The 24,255-nt window shown below is 40.0% G+C and overlaps 1 protein-coding gene and 1 pseudogene across 1 annotated transcript in view; both read left to right on the forward strand.

Moving 5' to 3' along the window:
• Nucleotides 1–1,954: 1,954 nt before the first annotated feature.
• CPD (carboxypeptidase D) overlaps nt 1,955–24,255 on the forward strand; it is a 72,346-nt gene continuing 50,045 nt past the window's right edge. The window contains exons 1-2 of the mRNA XM_069603015.1: nt 1,955–2,832; nt 8,553–8,800. Coding sequence (XP_069459116.1) covers nt 2,087–2,832; nt 8,553–8,800 — 994 coding nt within the window. The 5' untranslated portion in view covers nt 1,955–2,086. The remainder of the gene's footprint in view (nt 2,833–8,552; nt 8,801–24,255) is intronic.
• LOC138414782 (amelogenin, X isoform pseudogene) lies at nt 12,993–16,201 on the forward strand (annotated as a pseudogene).

Genomic DNA, 24,255 nt, shown 5'->3' on the forward strand with positions numbered 1-24,255 from the left:
CGTTCTCTCCTAAAGGTCTTTCAAATCCATTTCCTCCTTTCCATCTCCACTGGCACTGCCCTCAAGGGTTCAGAGCCTAATCATGTCTTTTTGGATTATATCTTCTTTACAGGTTTCTCAGCCTCAAGTCTTAGGCCTTCCACTTCATTCGCCACTGTTACTGTTATTTTTTTTTTTTTAAGGAGCTCTTTATTCTTGCCTGGAGAATTCCATGGACAGAGGATCCTGGTGGGCTTGCAGTCCATGGGGTTGCAAAGAGTCAGACATGACTGAGCAAATAACACCTTCACTTTATTTTTTATTAATTTATTTTTGGCTGCGCTGGGTCCTTGTCCTGGCGCATGGGTTTAGCTACCCTGTAGGGTGTGGGATCTTAGTTCCCTGACCAGGGATCATACTTGCGTCCCTTGTGTTGGAAGGTGGATTCTTAACCACTGGATTGCCAGGGATGTCCTGGGATTTTTCTAAACTAGCTTAACATCTGTCAGTGGCTCTCCATGGTCTTATGGATCAAGTGCTCCCCAGAGCCCAGCTTGTGAAGCTGTTTGAGTTCTGATTCTGCTTCTCTGGTTTGTGTCCTCCATACCCGTGAGCTCCTTCACAATCCTGACCTGTATGCAGTTCCTAGGATGTGCAGTATTTGCTCATAAGTTTTCAGTGTTTGCTCCTCCTTGTGCCCAGAATACCTACCCACTTCCTCTCCTAATTTCTCTCCTCCTATGCTCCTCCCTCCTTGGGCTGAATGAAGTTTCCTACATCCCTAATTATAAACTTACTACAAACTGTATCCAGTCTCTGAGCAGAGTGAACTGCTTCCCAGCACCATAGCTGTGGCACACAATAGTTGCTCAATAAATACTTCATACATAACCAACTAACTCTACTAATCACATTAGGGTTCAATCATAGTTCAAGGAAGGAGCCTGGAAACGCCTGGCTTTGAAAGAAGGAACTACAACAGTTATTGCAATTATGTTCTTTGATGGGTAAAATTTCACACTTGATAAAAGAATTAGGAGGTTTTGTGCTTCTTCAAGCTAAAGTGATTTAAGCCTACTTCAAAGACCAGTTTAAAGGCCTCTTCTCTAGATGATAACACATTGTATTTGCCAGCTTTAAGGCATTTTGGAATTATTCTCACCAAGCAAATGTTTCCAGAAATGTCATACCTACTGCTTTTGAAATGTCACTCTAAGGCCACAGTTAAACAAGTAACTCGCTCAGGAGAAGTGTGAAAGGTGGGCAAGTGAACCATGAAATGAATTCGCCTACAGGGCTGAGACCAGCCCACACTGGAACCTGTGGCAGTGAAATAAACTGGGGTAACACCAGGAAAATAAATCCATCAACACAAAGAGAGCCTATTACATAGAAGATTTTCACTAGACATAAAGGAGACATCTTCTTTCAACATAATGACTAAAAACTGGAAAAGAGGTAGTGAACCCCTCTGCCTCTCTAAATGATCCAGTCCCTTCAAACGCTGACTGGCGGGGCGCTGGGCTCAAGTTGGCAGACCCTCTCCGACGGGAAGGGTGCACGGTGGGAAGGGCTGCGACGTCTTCTGTCTCTTCTAAGGTAGATTCTTTCGAACCTTTGAGGGTTTTTTTCAAGTTCTTTGATTCTTTTCGAACCTTTTGATTCTTTCTATTCTCGGTTCTAAGCGTTAAAGCGCAGCTGGGGAAAGCTGCAACAAAGATGGGAAGGAAGCCGGTGATAGTAGTCAGAGGAAAAGGGGTGACAATGAAGGGATAACCCATAAAAAAGAGAACGAGTGAGTAGAGGAGAAGCGGAGCAAAAGCAGAAAAGGAAACGGGGTGGAGGGAGAGAGAGAGAGACAGGAACCCTGACAGAAGAGGAGAGTGACCAAACTACCCAGACAGAAGGAAGGCACGCCCAGAGGGGGGAATCTGCTGCTTTAAGGACGGCCCCGCCCACGGAGTGACGCGGCGGCAGGCCCGCCCACCATTGGCTGCGGCCGGAGGGCGGGATGGGGTTGCTAGGAGCGGAGGGGATCCGGCGGGCCCCGGCCTCCCGGAGCGCGGAGCCGGGGGAACGGAGCCGGGGTTAGCGGAGCTGCTGGAAGATGGCGAGTGGCTGGGACGCGCGGCCGCCCTGGCGGCCCGGGCGCCTCCCGCTGCTGCTGTGTCTACTGCTGCTGCTGCAGCTGCTGCGGAGCCCGGCCCGGGCCGCGCACATCAAGAAGGCGGAGGCGACCACGACGACGACGACCAGCGCGGGCGCCGAGGAGGACGAGGGCCAGTTTGACCGCTACTACCACGAAGAGGAGCTGGGCTCGGCGCTGAGGGAGGCGGCGGCCGCGGGGCCCCCGGGGCTGGCCCGCCTCTTCAGCATCGGCAGCTCGGTGGAGGGCCGGCCGCTGTGGGTGCTGCGCCTCACGGCCGGCCTGGGGCCACCGCCTCCTGACGGCGACCCGGGGCCCGACGCGGCGGGGCCGCTCCTGCCTGGCCGGCCGCAGGTGAAGCTGGTGGGCAACATGCACGGGGACGAGACCGTGTCGCGCCAGGTGCTCGTCTACCTGGCCCGCGAGCTGGCGGCCGGCTACCGCCGCGGGGATCCGCGCCTGGTCCGCCTGCTCAACACCACCGACGTGTACGTGCTGCCCAGCCTCAACCCCGACGGCTTTGAGCGCGCCCGCGAGGGTGACTGCGGCCTCGGCGACAGCGGCCCTCCCGGGGCCAGCGGCCGCGACAACAGCCGCGGCCGCGACCTCAACCGCAGCTTCCCCGACCAGTTCAGCACTGGCGAGCCCCCGTCCCTGGACGACGTGCCCGAGGTGCGCGCCCTGATCGAGTGGATCCGCAGAAACAAGTGAGTACCGCCCTCCCTCCACCCACCTCCCCATCCACGCATCCCTCCAGGGCACAGTCTGGGTCCCTCACTCCGCAGGCGTTCAAACAGTGCTCGCAGGCCTAAGGGACTGGAGTAGAGAGGGCGGAGGGCAACACCCCATAAGGGGAACTAGGGCCCAGGCCGCTTAGCCTCTGTCCTCAAGATAATTGTCGGAGAAGCGCTGCCTGGAGGATGTCATTTATTCAAATAATGCAGAGAGCTGCCGTTTGGCTGGAGGGGAGACTCCTTTATGGCTTTCTGGTCCCTGTTCTCACAGGACAGTAGAATAAGCGATGGAAGAGACCTTCAGGATGACCTCGGTCAGCTCGCTTATTTTATAGATAAACTGACAAAATTGCGGTTATGTCATGACTACAGGCACTGTGCTAAACCCCGTGGACTGCATGATCTCAGTTTATGTTGGACACAACCTGATGAGACAGGCAGCATTCTCATTCTTGTTTTGCGTGTGGGGGAAATCGAGAGTCAGATTGCAAATAATTTACATAGTATGAAAATCATTTACATATTACAGAAGTAGTTGGAACTGGACTCAGGCATTTAGTCAGTGTTCTGAGCCCTGGAGGGAGTGTGTAGCCTACAGATGACACCCGTGGGGTCTTTCTCTTGGTTATTTGATAAAAACTGATTCTCTTCCAGTCTTTGCTTCTGACTCAGCTGTGGAGCCTATAGACATGGCTGGCCAGAGAACTCCTCCAGATCTGGAACCTTCACCTGGGAGCAGCCTCATTTTAGACTCTGAAAGGTTTCTGATTCCATTTATGCACATTATTAGTGGACCAGAGTCCAATGGCTAATTGTCACACTTATACACAACACACACAAACACACCTTAGGTGTTAGTAAGTGCCACGTGGGATTTAAAATATTAAAAGAAGCATGAGGACCTCAAGAAATAGGTGTATGACATGAGACTATGCTAAATATAGAGGAGGTGTGTTTATGTACCCAGTTAAGCTTTATGGGAATTGCTCCTACTGACAAAACGTGTGGGCTGCTATAATAGGGGTCATCTCTGTGAAAGAGGGAGAACTTGAGTCTTAAGAGATGCGTAGGATTTTCGGCAAAAAGGAGGAGAGGAATAGAGGAAGAGGGAACTTACGGAATCATGTCCAAAGTGACCAGGCACCTCTTCCCTTTCTCAGCTATTGGCTTTGCCAACATATCCTCTTTTTTTGTGTCTTCCTAAGACTTGTAGAGGATTTCCTTGGTGGCTCAGCGGTAAAAATCTGCCTGCCAATGCAGGAGACATGGGTTCGATCCCTGGGTGGGGACGATCCCCTGGAGAAGGGAATGGCTACCCACTCCAGTATTCCTGCCTGGGAAATCCCATGGATGGAAGGAGCCTGGGCTATAGCCCATGGGGTTGCAGAAGAGTGGGACACAATTTAGTGACCGAAGAACAAGGACATAGGCTTGTGGAGCAATTAAGCTTTCTATCCTGATCTGAAGATTTCTAAGTGACAAATAAAAGCAATAATGAACTCAGGCGTTTTCCTGTAGGACTTAGAATCATCTCTTCTACAAGATTCAGTATGTAGCAGACCTTGAAAAAGTCATGGACATTAGGACAATTCTAGATTCGTTTTCTCTCCCCACCTTTCACTTTACTCCTTCTGAGAGGAGTAGGCATTAATCCCTGGAAGGCATTAACTTCACATACACTTTCTGGGAAGGTTTTTCTTTTAAAGATAATAATGTCAGGCTCTCTGAACAGTTGCATAAGAAGTGTGACTTTAAGCAATGCAAACAGTCTAAAATGCTCCATCATGACCTTTACAAGGATATAAATTCTGTGACTAGATATTTCTGTTCAGTATTAGTTCTGCTGTGACCAAAAATAAAAATAAGCTCTGTCTTGGTGCAAGTCACCTTGAGACTATACTGAAAGCTTTGAACTTTAAATTTAGAAGCAAAAATGTGCTCTCTGGACAACTCTTTCACATCACCAGTATTTAATGATTACAAGGTATGGTCCAGGCTGGGTAGTTCAATGGTAGGAGCTTGTGAAGATTTGAAAAGCTCATCTGTGACGGTTGGTATTACACAAAAAGTTGCTCTCTTTTGTGGCTATGGACTACCCTAGTCATATCCTCCCTCTTTTCAAATGTAACTCTAAATCAGAAGGAAAAGTAGGTGAGTATTTAGGGTAAAAGTATACCCGTCCATCCTCAGTCATAAGTAACTCAAAATGAGTATTATTTAATGGGTATTCAGTAACAAGGGATATGTGAATAAAGTAAAAAACAAGCACACGCATAATCTGAGATTGATTCTTAAATATAGAGTCAGCTTTATGGAGAGGAAATTCTAAAACCACAGACAGTATAGGGAAAGTACCTTTTTCAGTGTATTCTGTGAAGTAAACCATTTGCAAAATTTCTCGATATACTAGTCACCCAGCTGTATTAGAAATAGATTTTTTGGTCATTGTTGCTTTGGATATGTAAAATTTAAAAACTCATTTTCTCCTGCTTAGGAAAGTGAAGTTTATTTTCTTTGTTTCACTTTATACTTCACCCATTCAGTGATTTTGAACTGTTGACAGTTGACTCATATGCTTAGGAAAATATATAAGATTTTAACTCCATCATTAAAATATTTTATAGTTTACTTGGCCCTCATATTTTTGGCACACTTCTTTACTTAAATATAGCTGCTTAGACTTTAGTAGATTGTGCAAAAATGATTTTTTTGGGTATGTTTGTGAAAAGCATTGTATTATTGGGGTGAGTACAGTTCCCTGAAACCTTTAGAATTTAGTTTATCAGACATCAAGTTTTCTTAATTTTTTACAGGTATTTACAGATTTATCTGGGGACCATAACAGAATTAACTTAGAGATGGATTTTTTAATATCTATAGACTTGTTTATAATTTTTATGATATATTAAGCAGCTACTTTAAATCTTCTGCAAGAAATGATATATGGTATTGAAGTCAAGTGTGAGAAACACTTAAGAGAACTGATTTGAATGGAAACTAAAATACCCTTCAAATAAAATTGGATTGATATCAAAGTTGGTTTGACAAAGACTAAAAGCAATAATCTTATAGCCACTATAGTAGATATCACTTTCTCTTGAAATTGTCCTTACTAGAGTGGCACTGGTACTTTTAAAGCTATGTACGTAGAGTAAGGAAAATCTAATAATTCATCACTGGAGTAGATTGCAAATATTTCATTGTTCTAAAGGTATTCAGTTAGGCTACTATAATAGTATTTCTGAGAAGTGTTAGAAGAAATGACAAAGTGAGAAACAGCTTTTAGCAGAGAATCTTGGAATTTAAAGTCTTAATTGAAAATATATAGTTAAAATAGCATGCTTCACTTACTTAGAATATTCAGTTATCCACTTTTTTCCCACTAAAATACAAATGCCATGAGGGAATCTTTGTATTTGTTTCTTCTCTGATGTATTCCCTAGTGTCTAGAACATTTGGCTTATAGTTGACACTCAAGAAAATTTGTTGCTGAATGGATTGCCTGGGCTGGGCTGGCCTTCTTATAACTTTCCCCAAGTCATTGCTGAGGGGAAAAGTACTTAAATTATTTAAAGCATAGAAGCCAAAAAGTAAATAGTTAATACCTTGCTATGGAGGAGGGTTGGGTAAGGTGGAGTTAGAGTGTTAGAATATACACTTAGTTTTTGCTTCTGTATCATTCTTTCTGACATTGGAAGTTGGGGCTGGATTGATAGTCTGTAAGGCAGTGATTCCCTGAGCAGGATGCAAATATCTCCAAAGAAAGGAACATTTGTTGAGCAGATGCTTGAAAGCAGTCATTGTGCTGGAAGACATTGTACGTGTATTACCTTATTTAATTCTCGTAACCACCCTGGGAAGCAGGTAGCATTAATCCCCGTTGAGCAGATGCTTGAAAGCAGTCATTGTGCTGGAAGACATTGTACGTGTATTACCTTATTTAATTCTCGTAACCACCCTGGGAAGCAGGTAGCATTAATCCCCATTTTACAGGTGAGAGAAAAACTAGGGTTCAATGGATTTAGAGGCAGCAACTTTACCTGACCATGTTAGTAGTGAGGGAAACAAAATGCTCTTACCCATATTTGCCTGGTTTCGGAGCCTCTGCTATTGCCACGACACCAAATGGTCTTCTCCTCTGGTGTCTGGAATTGTGCTAACTGTAATTATATTAGTTATTAAACTCAACTTTTTTCATAGTCTGTTCTGGTATTTATTCACTGTCTTTATCAGCTCATTTCTGTCTTCTGAGGACAGATTCTGTGTTATAAGTAACTTTTATTGTTTGAGGTCCTCTGGGAGGTACTAATCATATTTAACTTTTCAAATTAAACATATCATAGACTTAATTCTCTTTCAAGCATATAAAATGTTATAGATCAACCCCCTTTAGAATTTCTGTAGGTCAGTTTCTTTCACTCACAAAAAGGCAGAAGCAAAAAATCCAATTTCAACTGCAAAAAGTGTTTAATCTCCAGCCATAGAAACAGGTTGAGCTGTTACATGAGTGGAAAATGTATAAATAGGGCTGCAGCATGTTTTTGCCTTTAGCTTTTACCATAAAAGGAGTTCTTCAGTATTTCTGTATCTATAAATGTGACTGGATTGTAAGTGGGTTCACTTAAAAGTAAAAAACATAACAAAAATTAAAATTTTCTTTTTATAGAAGCAGCCTTATCTTCATGTCAGTTTATTTTTTAATGGCCCAACCAGGAACCTTGGTCCTAAAAAGAGAGCTGCTTTTACAGTGATACAATGTTCTGTATTGTTTTTCTCTGAAAGCAAATCTCTGTGTCAGGTCTCTCCCCCAGCCCCACCACCAATCTTCTCAACTATGGTGTCTCTCTCGAAAATGCAAGTTTAGTGTATTGTGAAACTGGAATGAGGCAAAACACATCCTGTTTTAATTTATTTGTCTCCGAATCTCAAAAATTCTCTCTGGACAGTAATATAAAAAGCATGAAACTTATTAACCCAACTCGTGTATTCAACAAATATTTATTTATGTAAGCCACACTTTCTATGAGATTGACACATTATGAAGTACACAAATTAGATTGAACTCGATGAAATTGTCATTTTTGTAGGTCAAAACATGGTTGAATATTGGCAAGTTCATATTCAACCTAATCGAGGTCCCTGAATAAGACATCTCCTAAAACATTAATTTCTACTGTGTTATTAAGCTATGTGTTTTCAATGATTGGAAAATTCTTTAAAGTTATTTGAATTTCACTTCAGTTCAGTTCAGTCGCTCAGTCGTGTCCGACTCTTTGCGACCCCTTGAATTGCGGCACGCCAGGCCTCCCTGTCCATCACCAACTCTCCTGGAGTTCACTCAGACTCACGTCCATTGAGTCAGTGATGCCATCCAGCCATCTCATCCTCTGACGTCCCCTTCTCCTCCTGCCCCCAATCCCTCCCAGCATCAGAGTCTTTTCCAGTGAATCAATTCTTCGCATGAGGTGGCCATTTGAAGTTAAGGAATTGTAAAAACTGCTTGAAATTTGTTGAATGGATAATGCTTTCTTTCCATTTTCCTTCTATGTTGTTTGGTCAAATTATAACTGTTGGTAGAATTGTCTTCTAGATCTCAAGAGGAATATCTAAGTTCGTTGATAAAAGATGTAGAATTTTAAAATATATGTTTTCTGTGCCTTTTAAAAAGTGATATGTGATTTTTATTTTCCAAGGTTTGTGCTTTCCGGAAACCTGCATGGTGGCTCGGTGGTAGCAAGCTATCCCTTTGATGATTCTCCAGAACATAAGGCCACTGGAGTCTATAGCAAAACTTCAGATGATGAAGTATTTAGATATCTGGCAAAAGCCTATGCTTCAAACCATCCCATAATGAAAACTGGTGCCCCTCATTGTCCTGGAGATGAAGATGAAACTTTTAAAGATGGGATCACAAATGGTGCGCACTGGTATGATGTGGAAGGTATGTAAAGCCCTGAATTTGCTATATTTTCCTCCTTGTTCATTTAACTTTTCTGAGCATACTCTGGGTGGAAAAGAGCAAATAAACTTCAAGGAATTATGATTTTTTTTTTAATCTTGAAAATTTCAAACCCACAGTAAAATTGAAAGAAAACTCCATGAACACACTTGTATGTTTTGTCCAGTCACTAAGTCATGTCAGACTCTCTGTGACCCTGTGGACTGTAGCCCGCCAGGCTCCTCTGTCCCGCCAGGCTCCTCTGTCCCGCCAGGCTCCTCTGTCCTTGGGATTTCCCAGGCAAGAATACTGGAGTGGGTTACCATTTTCTTCTCCAGGGGCTCTTCCTGGACCAGGGATCGAACCCACACCTTGTACATTGGCAGGAAGATTCTTTACCACTGAGCCACCAGGAAAGCCCGAACACCTGTATATCCTTTATTTAAATTCACCAACAGTTATCTTACCACAAATATTGCTCCTCTCCCTACACACACACACACACACACTCACTCTCTCTCTCTCTCTCTCTCTGTCAGATGATTGTAGTTGAGAAATCCACAGTAACTCAGTGCTGTCACCCCACATCTGTTTGCATGTAACTCAGCTTCCCTGTATTACCCCCCCACATACCCCACACAGCTCCTTTTCTTCCTGATCCGATGCAGTCAAGGCTCCAGCATTTTGCATGCGCCTCTTGTGTTTTTCAGTTTCCCCCATCTAAAACAGTCATGCTAACAGTCTCTTTTCTTAATGATGGTGCATCTTTTGAAGTGTCCAGGCCAGCTGTCCCACAGAACAGCCCATATTCTAGATTTTGTCTATTTCTTCATGATAAGATTTTCAGGTCCAAATTTCCAGCAAGACCATTACACTGATCCCACGAAGAGGCACATAAAATCAGTCAGCTTGAATTGTTTACCATTTCTCTTTAAGTGGTATAAAAACAGCTATTGTTCTTTTTAAACTTTTGGTATCCTTTGAAGGACAACTGTTTGTTTTTATGCACAGGCTTAGACAATTTAATTAAGAGTAATCAGAAGAAACAGTCAATCCATGAAAATGTGATCAGTGTAAAACTTTTTTCTCTTCTTAGAATCTACCCATGGTGAATGCCTTAGGTCAAGAGTCCTTAACCTCCAAAATCTAATGCCTGATGATTTGAAATGGAGTTGATAGAATAATAATAATAGAAAAAAATGCACAATAAGCATAATGTGCTTGAATCATCCCACAACCATTCCCCCGACCCTCCATGGGAAAATTGTCTTCCACAAGACCGGTACCTGGTGTCAAAAAGGTTGGGGACTGCTGCCTTGGGTTTTCGCTTACCCTATTATTTTTATTGGCAGTCAGCCACATTATAAAGTATCTTATGACATTTCTCTTAATGTGCCTTCTTTAAAATATCTGAATAACTCTGAATTTTTATGTCAAGCCAAGAATACCCAAATTGAGTACTAAGTTTCAGGACTTGATACTTTCTATAGTTTTCTGATTCTCCTATAGTTTCTACCCATGTTTCTTATGTATAACTAGTGAGTTGAGCTATTTAGAAAGGGGTATGAAATATATAGAAGCCAAACTTTCTGCCTGTAACAATTAGAGGTGGTTTGAAAACCATTAATAAATTTTAAAGATAAGGGATATACTTTAATGTTTACTTTCATTTCAGTCTTTAGCAAATATTAATATATTTATTTTTAAGACTCTGCAGGTCTTGCTGAGTCTTAGTTCTTTGACCAGGGATTGAACCTACACCCTCCACAGTGAAAACTTGGAGTCTTAGCCACTGAATTGCTAGGGAATTCCCTTTAGCAAATATATGTAATAAAACCAGATTTCTTTTTTTAAAAAAATAGGGTGCAAAATCCTTTTTTTAAATATAAATTTATTTATTTTAATTGGAGGTTAATTACTTTACAATATTGTATTGGTTTTGCCATATATCAACATGAATCCGCCACAGGTATACACGTTCCCCATCCTGAAGCCCCCTCCCTCCTCCCTTCCTGTACCATCCCTCTGGGTCATCCCAGTGCACCAGCCCCAAGCATCCTGTATCATGCATTGAACCTGGACTGGCGATTCGTTTCACATATGATATTATACATGTTTCAATGCCATTCTCCCAAGTCATCCCACCCTCGCCCTCTCCCAGAGTCCAAAAGACTGTTCTATACATCTGTGTCTCTTTTGCTGTCTCGCATACAGGGTTATCGTTACCATCTTTCTAAATTCCATATATATGGGTTAGTATACTGTATTGGTGTTTTTCTTTCTGGCTTACTTCACTCTGTATAATCGGTTCCAGTTTCGTCCACCTCATCAGAACTGATTCAAATGTATTCTTTTTAATGGCTGAGTAATACTCCATTGTGTATATGTACCACAGCTTTCTTATTGATTCATCTGCTGATGGACATCTAGGTTGTTTCCATGTCCTGGCTATTATAACCAGATTTATTGAACTAGTGGTTTTGTGATGTTGTCAAATTACTTCATTATTTGAGATCCTATCTAAAATAATGGACTAAAACTAATTTTTCCTTTTTGGAGAATGTTGTTAAAGGTTAGAAAATAATTTCTAATTGACAGTTGCCTAAGGAAGATAAATACATGTGATACTATTTAAAAAGAAAGTGTGTTTCCTTCACAGTAAGTAAGATTATTTGGTTAAGCCAGGCAACAGGTTTTTCTGAGTCTTCCAGCATCTCAAGGAGCTCAGTTTTGCTGCTGCCGTTATTTTTTTACATAATTTATTTGGCTGCACTGAGTCTTAATTGCAGCACATGGGATCTAGTTTCCTGGCCAGGAATGGAACTCCAGCCCCTTGTATTGGGAGCTTGGGGTCTTAGCCACTGGACCACCAGGGAAGTCCCTATTCTTGTTTTTGTGAGCATCTACTTCTCTGCTGTTTTAGCTGGGTGGTCAGACATATTTTATGTTATTTCTACAATAACTAGCTTGTATCTCTTACTGCCTTAGCAATATTGAGCAGTTTCAGTAGTTTCTTGAGAGTGTGAGTGTGTGTGTGTGTTTTAACAGCTTTATCAAGGTGTAATGGACATATAATAAACTGGACAAATTTAAAGTGTATAGTTTGGTAAGTTTCAACATATATGTATACCCATGAAACATACATATTGTTTCAGGAGTTTCAACAGGGCAAATTTGTTGTTTATCTTATACTGGACTGTAGTGAGTAAGGTGTTGTGAAACCTTGTGACTAGGCATATATGCAAACCCAGATGTCCTGGAGTAACTTTACTGACACTTTATGTGACGTATTGAGAAATTCTAACTCAAAGAAGTAGAGACTTTTGCAACTGAAAATGAATGTATTGATCTAGTCCAGCTCTATTGCTTTACAGGAAATCAAGGCTTTAGTGGTGAAATAACGTGTGGGCATCATTTATTTACTGAGCAGATATTTACTGAGCCTTTGCCACATCCTATATACTGTATTAAAGACACGGTGTGAACAAAACAAACAGTTCCTGCTCCTGGGGGTGAGGAAGTACATTAGTAGTGGGGGTGTGAGGGAATTTGGCCCCCAGAACCTTCACCTTCCTTGCCAGGATTGATTCAGTATATCTAGCTACCTACGTGGGTGGCCCTGCTTCTCTCAAACCTCAGGCTCCATCCAGGGAATGACTATCCTAATAAGGCCTGTGAATCGTCTTGTCTTCTGCGAAAGCCTGTTATTGTGGCAGCCTGAGCTCAACCTATTCATGCAGCAGTCCTCTTTCTATTCTTTTTAAAAACCACAATGTGCTGATTTGTATGCCTTTTGTTTACCATTCTTTATTCTTTTCTTTCTTCATGGTTTTGAAGACCTTATAAAAAAAAATCCTCTGATGGTTTAGGGTGTTTATTCTAAAGGAAACTTAATGAAACTGAATTATAGTTTCAGTCAACTTTAAGAATTGCCCTCTTTCAACTGATAGGAATTTTTAAAAGGGCAAGTAATCACCTATATAAAGAAGAGAGGTATGAAATGTGACCAGATAATGTGTCTGTAACTAATTCAGGTTTTTGTGTGTGTGTATGTATGTGTGTGTGAATTTAAACTCCTTTGATCATTTGGGCAGCCATTCTCTGCATAAAGTGGAGGTCTGATGGAGCAGCACTAATGTGCTCTAAATATTGAGGTATGTTTGGCTTGAGGTAGATTGCTGACAAAGGAAGGAGCATGGGGGAAATAAAACCAAGCTGTTTTGAACAGCATACAAGGTTAGATTTGGTCCAAAAATGGACTGAAAAGCTTATTCTTTTTTTTTTTTGAAAAGCTTATTCTTGAATAGCATTTTCTGTGTCATTAAGCAGGGCATTATGTTATAATTCTTCTGTCATCAGAAAATTGGAATCTGTATAAAATAAAAAAGAATCAAATGGACAGTCTAGAAATATAATATCTGGTCTTAAGAAATAGACAAATCCATAATTACAGTAGGAGATTTTAAACATGCCTTTCTTAGTAATTTTTAGATCATCAAGGCAAAAATATCAGTAAGGACACAAATGGTTTAAATAACATAAACCAATCTGATCTAATGAACTCGTACAAAATACTGTCCTCATATTTAATTTCCCTGCAGTCTTTTTATAATCCCAAGTATACACGATAAGGACTTTATCATTGGTCCCACTTAAGGTAGATGTGTCTAGTTCTGTTAGTGCTTTGTGTTACTTTGTTCTAAAGTGTATATATTAAAAACAAATATACTAAAACATACTGAACTTAAAGCATTCTTATGTCTTTGCTTATTTCACATTTTAATAGGATCAAGTCTGAACTTTTCAGTCTGACACAGCCTTCTAGCCTTGTACGCGTTGCTAGCCTTCTCTCCTACCTCTCACCCACCACTGAATGACTTGTGCTGTGCTGTGCTCAGTCATGTCTGGCTCTTTGCAGCCCCATGGACTGGTAGCCCACCAGGTTCCTCTGTCCATGGATTTTCCCAGGCAAGTTGCCATTTCCTACACCAGGAGAGCTTTCTGACTTAGGGATCGAACCTGCCTCTCTTGCCTCTCCTGCATCGATAGGTGGATTCTTTACTACTGAGCCACCTGGAAAGCCCCGAACTATTTGTCTTTCTCCAGAAATGTGAACCTTCAGGTACTGGGCTGCTGTCTGTCTGGTATGCATTTCTCCAGTTCAGCTGTAACCTCCTCTGAAACCTTTGCTACAGCAACTGTCACTCTGTTGCCTTCCTAGAGCTTGTTGTTTAACATCAGTAAAATGTTTATCTACTTCTGTTGTTAGTTTTTTGTATCTTCTGCTAGAGTGTGAATTCTTTGATAAGGACTTGCTGTGCTTAGTCACTCAGTCGTGTCCGACTCTTTGCAACTCCATGGACTGTATACAGTCTGCCAGGCTCCTCTGTCCATGGAGATTCTCTGGGCAAGAATACTGGAGTGAGGTGCCATGCCCTCCAGGGAATCTTCCCAACCCAGGGATTGAACCCAGGTCTTCCACATTGCAGGTGGATTCTTTAGTGTCCGAGCCACCAGGGAAGCCCAGGAATACTGGACTAGGTAGCCTGTCCCTTCTCCAGGGGAACTTCCCGACCCAGGAATCAAACTGGGGTCTCCTGCATTGCAGGCAGATTTTTTTTACCACCTGAAATACCTGGGAAGCCCTTGATAAGGACAGTGTGGTGCTATTCATACAAAATGTATCACCAGGGAAAAGTCCTGCAGGAAGTGAGACTGGGGAGGTTTTTACAGTTATTTGGAATAAGATCTTTTTTTTTGGAGATAAGCGCTTTATCTAGAGGGATGCCATGGGAATGAAAAGGGAATATGAGATATATGAGACATTGTGTGAGAAGAGTTCCAGAATTAACAGTGAGACAGTAGGACAGAGTATCTAGGCAGAGAAAGGCGTAACTTTGAGACCTTGAGCCTGGATTAGTAAGAATGATCACGGAAATGAGGAAAAAAAACTACTTGAAAGAAGTGTGTGTGTGTGTTTTCTCTTTAGATGGGAGAAGAGTGAAATTGGAGGTGATACTGGATGTACCAGTTATAAGTACCTAATGTACACTTGGAAGATAGGCTCTGGGGCTTAGGAAAGAGGTCAAGATGATAAAGACATTTAGGAGTTATGAGACATGTGGAAAGCATATGTCCGTGAACTTGATTTTGAAAATTGAATTGATATTGTTTCCTGGCATCATTTAATTGCTTGGAGCCAGAAATTCAACTGGGAAAAAAATACATAGATATGAACAGATGGATGCTTTTTCATCTCCAAAGTGAATATACTTCTGGCATTTTGTATTGGGATGTTTTCCTTAAGGAATGCCAACAGTTTAGATATTCTCACCCTGTTCATATGTTAAGAATACTTTCGATAATCAAATGTGCATTAGTAGAGGACTTTTGGTCTTATCTGATTTTGTGCATTAAGGAGCTTTTGTACATTGGACCTCTTCCTTTTTTCCTCTCTCTTTTAACCTGAGTGGCACCTTGTTTAAAAGGAAAGCAAAGATGTAAAATGATACTCAAACAGGATATTTGCTTCTGTTTGAGTCACCAGTTTGCTTTAGCGAACTGAAATATAGCCTCATATGAAAAAATCTCACCTTTAGGAACAGCGTGCTTGTATATTTTGTAATGTAGAAATAGACTTTCATGAAGGTTGAGAACCAACTGCTAAATACCACTTTAGGATGTGGCCCCTAAATCTTTAGATACAATGTCTAAAACTTAGATGTGTTTTTATTTTTTTTAAACATAGATGGTAGAAAATGAGAAAGTACTTAAAAAAAAACCACTCTCTTTCTCTCCCCTTTTTGCTCTCCCTTCTTCCTATCCCTCTTGCCTTCCCCTCCCTCATTCTTTTTCTTTTCCTTTCCCTCTCCCTATAAAAGCTACCACCTCATCCTGGACACCCTGGTTGTATTACTTCAGCTCTGAAGTGCTACTCCTCTGAAGTGGTCAGAACATGATAAGACACCCGTAACCTTCCTATGGTTAATAACCCATGGGTGGTTGGCTGCACCACCAAATCATTCCTGTAATGTCCCAGTAGACTCCCCAGAATCTCACCCTGCAGCCTCATCACATCACTGTGGTGTCAGCTCAACAGCCCATGGTCCCCCAGCAACCAATGGTGCCAGTCCCTGGCCAACACTCCATGAATCCAACCCAACAGCACCAGCCAAACTTTCCGTTGCTCATGCAGCAGCCCTTCTGGCCCCAGTCCATCCAGCCACAGGCTCACTAGCCCCCTGCCCCCCCCAGCTACCCCACCCAGCCCTTGCTGCCAGAGCCACCTTGCCCCCAGTGTTCCCCATGCAGCCTCTGTCCTCCATGTTTCCTGGCCTGCCTCTGGAAGCTTGGCCAGAAACAGACAAGACCAAACAGGAAGAAGTGGATTAAAAGATCAGAAAATGAATTGCTTTCAGAATGACACAGGAACACAACAATTTGTTCCTGCCCTCACTTTACTTAGTAAATTCTGTAACTAAAAAGAAGTACCATTACCCAATAAATGTTTTTTAAGTTAAAAAAATCTTACTCAGCTATTAAAAAGAAAACATTTGAATCAGTTCTAATGAGGTGGATGAAACTGGAGCCGATTATACAGAGTGAAGTAAGCCAGAAAGAAAAACACCAATACAATATACTAAGGCATATATATGGAATTTAGAAAGATGGTAACGATAACCCTGTATGCGAGACAGCAAAAGAGACACAGATGTATAGAACAGTCTTTTGGACTCTGTGGGCGAAGGCGAGGGTGGGATGACTTGGGAGAATGGCATTGAAACATGTGTATTATCATCAGTTCTGTTCAGTCACTCAGTCGTGTACGACTCTTTGCGACCCCATGAATCACAGCATGCCAGGCCTCCCTGTCCATCACCAACTCCCGGAGTTCACTCAGACTCACATCCATCGACTCAGTGATGCCATCCAGCCATCTCATCCTCTGTTGTCCCCTTCTCCTCCTGCCCCCAATCCCTCCCAGCCAGTCCAGGTTCGATGCATGATACAGGGTGCTCGGGGCTGGTGCACTGAGATGACCCAGAGGGATGCTATGGGGAGGGAAGTGGGAGGGGGGTTCAGAATGGGGAACACACGTATACCCATGGCAAATTCATGTCAATATATGGCAAAACCACTACAATATTGTAAAGTAATTAGCCTCCAATTAAAATAAATACATTTATATTTTTAAAAAAATCTTAAAAAAGGAAAATGCGCTCAAAGAATTATGTGAGATAAAGTGTTGGCCAAGTTAGACAAACCTGAAAACAGATTCAAGACTGTGTACTTTAACTTTATAGAATCATATCATTAGCAAATATATATTCAGTGGGAGTGGTGAAGGAAATAGATTTTCATAAGATAAGTTGTTCAGAATACAAAGACCAAGTTCAGGTATGATTTGGTCAAAGCAAACTTGAATTTAAAGACCAGAAATATGGGAAATTTTTTTCAAGGGCTCTCTATTTTTTTCCATTCATTTGACCTAGATCTTTCACTTAAAATTTTGTATGACCATCATGCTCATTAGCTTTTAAAAATATCTCAAGGAGTGCAAAATTTTCATTTAATAACTCACTATCTGTAAATAAGTTGTTCACAAAAGTAAAAATTACGAGAACTCCTCATGATCCTGTGAAGTAGTTTTATTAAAGAAATAACAGTAAGCTCCAAATTTAAATATAGAATAGAAATTGCTTATATTTACACATTCTAAAATACTTTTCCTAATGAAAAAAGAATACATTGCATTTTTTTTCTGTAAAAGATTTATGAGGTTCTTGTACCATACAGTTTGATACTTTATAGCTGGCCTGCTGAAGACAAATTAAAAAAATACTTGCTCTGTTTAAGTCTCAACATTGTAACATTGGTTGTATTTTTTTACATTGACTTTCTGCATGAGGCATTAGAGGGAGTCATTTGAATGAATGATTGAATTTATTTAAATACCCTCCATCTCCTTAAAGCTAGAATTCTCTAGTGAAAACAGTAATAGGGATTGGTTCCATGATATGAAAACGATGAACTGAGCATCTTAAAGCATATGAAGGTTAGTGTGAGGCAAATGGATTGAAGGAATTGAATGAGTATGAAGAGAGCCTTTGATTTAGCCCCCCATACAGTTAGTATTGATCACAATTTGTTGTAGTGCTGGATAGACTCCTACTGGTTACACTTTTCTTCTTTAGTATTGGTAAAGGAATGAAAACATAGGGTAACCGTACATTGCATTCAATTTTTTCTAAGCATAGAAAACTGGGTTGGTAGGTAGGCTTAAAAGCAAAATGTAACCTTTTGTCTTTCTTTGCCAGTTCCCCTTGGGAGTAGAGGAAATAGTCCAAATCAGTGGTTTTCAAACTGGGCATATTTGGGGAGAAGGAAGAGAACAGTTAGTTTGGATAACTTTAAGGAAATAAAATTCCAGCTCTTCCATACCTATTCTTAATACTGGTCTGCCTGAGAAAGATGCTGGCAGTGGAGAGTCAATCTTACATCCTCTTCTCCCACTTGACTGAAGAAAGGCATACTTTTCTGTCCATCTGAATCACACTACAGATTGAAGTTTTACAAACTTCCAGTGCACCAGAAACAGAAGGGACAATTTGGTGATTAATGGTATCATAAAAGCATCACTCAAACATCTCATTAAAAGATATATTTTTAGTAATTATTACTTAGATTTATTTATCAAAATCTGTAATAAAACTATGCCATTATTGGTAAATTATATACCAGTAGTTATTGTGCTAATTCAATCTAGAATTCAAAAATGTAATAAGGCATTAAGGTAATAGAAATTAATTAATGGAAATTAATTGAAATTTAAACATGCAAACGTATGTATTATTATAGATTGAAGTATTATAGGGTGATCAATAAAGGACTTTCAAGCATAAAAGTATATCCCATTTGAGTAGCAATCTGTAGAGCAAATGGAATGGAATAAAAGTTCAAGAAGAAAAAGGGAAGCATAAAATTCCTCCTGTTGAAGAAGAGTGTTCATACAAATTTTTAAAGTTGATCCTGGGAATCAAACTCTATAGTATTCTATTTGGCTCCACCTAAAAAAATAATGCAAAATTTTTATTTAAAAAATAAAAATTAGGACTTCCCTGGTGATCTAATGGTTAAAACACTGAACTGCCAATTGAGCGGGCACAGGTTCTATCCCTGGTCAGGAAACTAAGATCTCATGTGCTGTGCAGCACAGCCAAAAGATTAAAAAAAAAAAAAAATGGCATTATGCAAGAAATCACATTGTTAGAAACTATTAAAATTAAAATCAAATCTTTTAGATACCAACTTTAAAATATGTGGTGTTGAATGATTTCTCAGTTATTTTCCTATGAATAAAAAGTTTGAAGGTCATTAGTTTAGCTAGCCCCTTAAAAGACTAGTGGGTATTAGAGACTTGCTTATTTATGATTGTTAATAAGTAGGATAAATAACAGATCCTTTATACTATTAGTAAAGTGCTTTATTGCTTTGAGGATGCCTGTGGTATGTGTTTCATTCCCAAAATAACATTTTTCTTCGGCTGGATAAAGATAATGTTCTGATATCAGCCATTTTGTCCTTTAGTCTGTGTTGAGTCATACAACATATCAGCTTAAAAAATAAACAAATGTATTAACTGAATCTGACAGTAGCTTCAACAGTCAGTAATGTCAGGCGTATCTGCAGATCAGTGTTCTCTGTGACAGTGAATTTTGTATATGTAGGTTTTCTGTTAAGGGAAAAAAAAAAGACAGTGAATCTGAACTAGCTACTTAGCTAAGGTTACTTACTATGCAGTTTTTGATATTTAGTATTGGAAAAATTATGTGAAGTTTAACACAGATGGCAAATAATGCCTATTTGTGGCATCTTGCAAAAATTCTTATTCATGTTAATATCTCCACTTGTTTTCAGCTTTTTAGATGAGTTTTTTTTAAAGTAATTTTTAAACTAAAGCTTGAAGTTGGTGAATAAAGACTTTTTGATGTTCTAAAGGTAAGAGAGCTTTGTCATTTTTGTTTTGCAAACTAAAAGTTTGCTTCTTTTCTGACGTTGACTCCTATGGGGTCCTAAAGAGATAGATTAAGGTATATATCATGGCTCACCAATTGCCTCCTGGGGATGGCTCATTATTATAGACTCAGAGGAAATGTGCTTAATTTTTATGAGGTTTCATTGAGAGGAGGTATTTTGTAGATAGTTTTCTGTTATTGATTTCTATGGAATTCCATCATGTCAAAGAACGTATTTTGCATAATTTCTTTTAAATTTATTAAGTTTGTCTTATGACTCGGGATATGGTCTGTTTAAATGTTCCACATGTACTTGATCCGTTTTCTGCTGTGGTTGGGTAGGATCTACTATAAGCGTCATTTAGAGCTGGTTAAGTGACGCTTTTTCAGTTCTGATGTATCCGTTGCTGATTTTCTGTCTTCTTGTTCTGTTGACTACTGAGAGAGGACTGTTGAAGTCGCAACTGTAACTGTAGACTGGCTCATCTCTTCCTTTAGTACTATCAGTTTCTGTTTCGTGTGTTTTGAAGTTCCGTTGTTAGATGTCACATTTAGGACTGTAATATTGTCTTGGTGAATTGACTCTTTTAACATTATGTACTATCCCTCCTAGGGTTTCCCTGGTGGCTCAATGGTAAGGAATCCTCCTGCCAGTGCAGGAGATACGGGTTCAATCCCTGATTTGGGAAGATCCCTTGGAGAAGGAAATGGCAACCCATTCTAGTCTTCTTGCCTAGAAATCCCTGTATATAGAGGAGCCTGGCGTGCTATAGTCCGTGGGGTCACAAAGAGTCAGACATGATTTAGTGACTGAACAATAATTATCCCTCCTTCTATCTGGTACTTTTCCTTGCTCAGAAGTCTACTTTAATCTTAATATAGCCATTCCATCTTTCTTTTGATTTATGTTTGCATTGTATATTTTTTCCATTGTGTTAACTTACCCATACCATTCTATTTAAAGTGAGCATATAGTTGGGACTTGTTTTTTTATTCAGTTTGACAGTTTTTTTTAGTTGGTGTATTTGCATCATTCACACTGAATGTAATTGTTGATATGTTTGGATCAAGCTTTACTTTTTAATTATTTTTCTTTTTGTCCCTCTGTTTCTTATTCCTGTGTTTCCTCTTTCCTGCCTTCCATTGTATTGTATGGATGTTTATTATATAATTTTAACTACAGTATTTTTTACTGTATTTCTTTGTAAAGTTTATTTTGGTGGTTGCTCTGGGAATTACAGTTTATATAATTTTTTACAGTTCTACCTACAAGTAATATTTTACCACCTCAAGAAGAACATATAAATCTTACCACCATATCCTTTATTTTCCCCCATTCTATGTTGCAGTTGTGGTTTATGTATTATATCTATAAACTCCCACCAGACAGTGTTATACATTTTGCTTTCAACTGATATACATAGTTTTGAAAACTTAAGAGGAAAACATAGTTTACTATATTTATCCAAATATTCGCCATTTCTCTTCTTTCATTCCTGAAGTTCCAAGGTTTTCTCTGCTATCTTTTCTCTTCTACCCAGAATACCTTCTTTAGCATTTCTTTTAAAACAGATCTGCCTGTGGGGGATTCTTTTAGCTTTCCACCACAGACAATATCTATTTCTGCCTTCGTAGTCCTAAAGGATATTTTCCTTGGATATAAAACTCTGGGTTCTGGATTGACTATTCTTTAAAAAAAAATTTGTGTGTGTGTATGTCATTGCCTTCTGGCCTTCATGGCTTCTGATGAGAAATTCACAGTCATTTAAATTGTCTTCCTATACAAATGTATCATTTTTCACAGAGGACTTTCAAGATTGTTCCCATTGTCTTTGGATTTCAGTAGTTTGACTATGATATATCTAGATGTGAATTTCTCCTGTTTGAGATTTGGAGAAGGAAATGGCAACCCACTCCAGTGTTCTTGCCTGGAGAATCCCAGGGACAGGGGAGCTTGGTGGGCTGCCGTCTATGGGGTCACACAGAGTCGGACACAACTGAAGCGACTTAGCAGCAGCAAGCTTCTTGAAATATAAGTTTTTGTCTTTTGCCAGATTTGGGAAGTTTTCAGCCATTGTTTCTTCAACTTTTTTTTTTCCAGCATGGCACTCTTTTTTCCTCCCCTTTTGAGACTCTAGTAACAAGAATATTAAACATTTTGATACTGTCCCTAAAACTCCGTTCTTTTACTTTTTTTTTTTCTGTTGTTCACTTTAGGTAATTTCTATTTATTTGTCTTCAAATTGACTCCCCTTTGTCATTTCTATTCTTTTGTTGAACTCATCTAGTAAATTTTAAAATTTGGTTATATTTTTTACTTCTGAAATCTATTTTTTTAACCTCTTCTGTTTGTTTCTTTTATTTCATTTCAAGACTGTTTAATCTTACCTCTTTAATATTTACCTGGCTATAATAATTACTTTAAGGTTAGTCTGATAATTCCCATACCTGGGTCATCTTGGAGTTGGTATGCATTATTTTTTCCTTGCAAGCTGTTGACATTTGACTCGTTCTTTAAATGTCAAATAATTTGGATTATATTTTGGACATTTTGAATCATATAAGATTGGAGCCTTGTTTAAACCCTATAAAAATGGTAACTTTTTGTTTATTCGTTCTGGTAGTGAATGACCCACTTAGGTTCAGTTGCAAGTTTTTACTTGCCTTCAGTAGGCTGTGATTCCAACGTCAATTCAGTTTTCAACACCTCTGTCCTGCCTGTTCAGACCTGTCCTGTGCGAATACCACCCAAGGAGCAGTGGTCTGCTGTGTAGATCAGTTCTCAGTGACTTTGGTATGCTGTTCAGGGTCAGACCCTCACATGTGCAATTCAGAGTTGAGCCCAGGAGTTCATAGAAAACTTTATAGGATCCCTTTTTTGATCTCTGTCCTATCTACAGTCACTTCCAAGGTCTCCCCAAATAGATCACAAATAAAGATACCTTAGAGTGTTAACTGTCATTAGTTGTCAGGGAAATACAGGTTGGAACCACCATGAGATAGCACTATCCACCTGCCAGGATGCTTAAAACTACAAAAGGCTGACCAGTTGCTTGAGCAACTTGTTAGCTAAGGGTGTGGAGCAACTGGAACATTCATACCTTGATGTGGGAATGTGAAACAGTACAACCACTTTGGAAAACAGCTTAACAGTTTCTTGTGAAGTTAAATTTTCGCTTATCACATGATCCAGCCACACCTCTCCTAGGTATTTACCCAAAAGACATGAAATAATTTGTCCATGTTAAGTCTTAGGCACAGTTTTATTCATAATCACCTAAAGCTGAAACCAAGTCAAATACCCACCACATAGTGATTGAATAAACAAATAGAGGGCTTCCCCGATTGCTCAGCTGTAAATAATCCGCCTGCAATGCAGGAGATGCAGGTTTGATCCCTGGGTCCAGGAGATCCCCTGGAGAAGGAAATGGGATCCCACTCCAGTACTCTTGCCTGAGAAAGTCGATGAACAGAGGAACCTGGTGGGGCTACAATCCATGGGGTCACAAAAGAGAGGACACGGCTTAGCCACTAAACGATAACTACATCCATACAATGGGGTCTACAGTAATGAAAAGGAGAATTTCTATGATAATGATAATAGAGACTTTAATTGGCAGATATTACAATGTATTATTTTGTAACTCTGCATTCAAATGGGTATATCTTTCCTTTTTCTCCTTTGCCTTTCACTTCTCTTCTTTTCATAGCCATTTGTAAGGCCTCCTCAGACAACCGTTTTGCTTTTTTGCATTTCTGGGGATGGTCTTGATCACTGCCTCCTATACACAGTTTCACAAACTGTCCATATTTCTTCAGGCACTCTGTCTATCAGATCTAATCCCTTGAATCTATTTGTCACTCCACTGTATAGTCTGGAGAAAAGGAGAAAAGGAAAGATATACCCATTTGAATGCAGAGTTCCAAAGAATAGTAAGGAGAAATAAGAAAGCCTTCCTCAGTGATCAATGCAAAGAAATAGAGGAAAACAATAGAATGGGAAAGACTAGAGGATCTCTTCAAGAAAATTAGATACCAAGGGAACTTTTCATGCAAAGATGGGCACAATAAAGGACAGAAATGGTATGGACCTAACAGAAGCCAAAGATATTAAGAAGAGGTGGCAAGAATACACAGAACTATACAAAAAAGATCTTCATGACCCAGATAATCATGATGGTGTGATCACTCACCTAGAGCCAGACATCCTGGAATGCAAAGTCAAGTGGGCCTTAGGAAGCATCACTATGAATAAATGGAATTCCAGTTGAGCTATTTCAAATCCTAAAATATGATGCTGTGAAAGTGGTGTACTCAGTATGCCAGGAAATTTGAAAATCTCAGCAGTGGCCACAGGACTGGAAAAGGTCAGTTTTCATTCCAATCCCTGAGAAAGACAATGCCAAAGAAAGCTCAAACAACTGCACAATTGCACTCATCTCA

This window comes from Ovis canadensis, chromosome 11 (genome assembly GCF_042477335.2).
Source record: "Ovis canadensis isolate MfBH-ARS-UI-01 breed Bighorn chromosome 11, ARS-UI_OviCan_v2, whole genome shotgun sequence".
Taxonomy (NCBI): domain Eukaryota; kingdom Metazoa; phylum Chordata; class Mammalia; order Artiodactyla; family Bovidae; genus Ovis; species Ovis canadensis.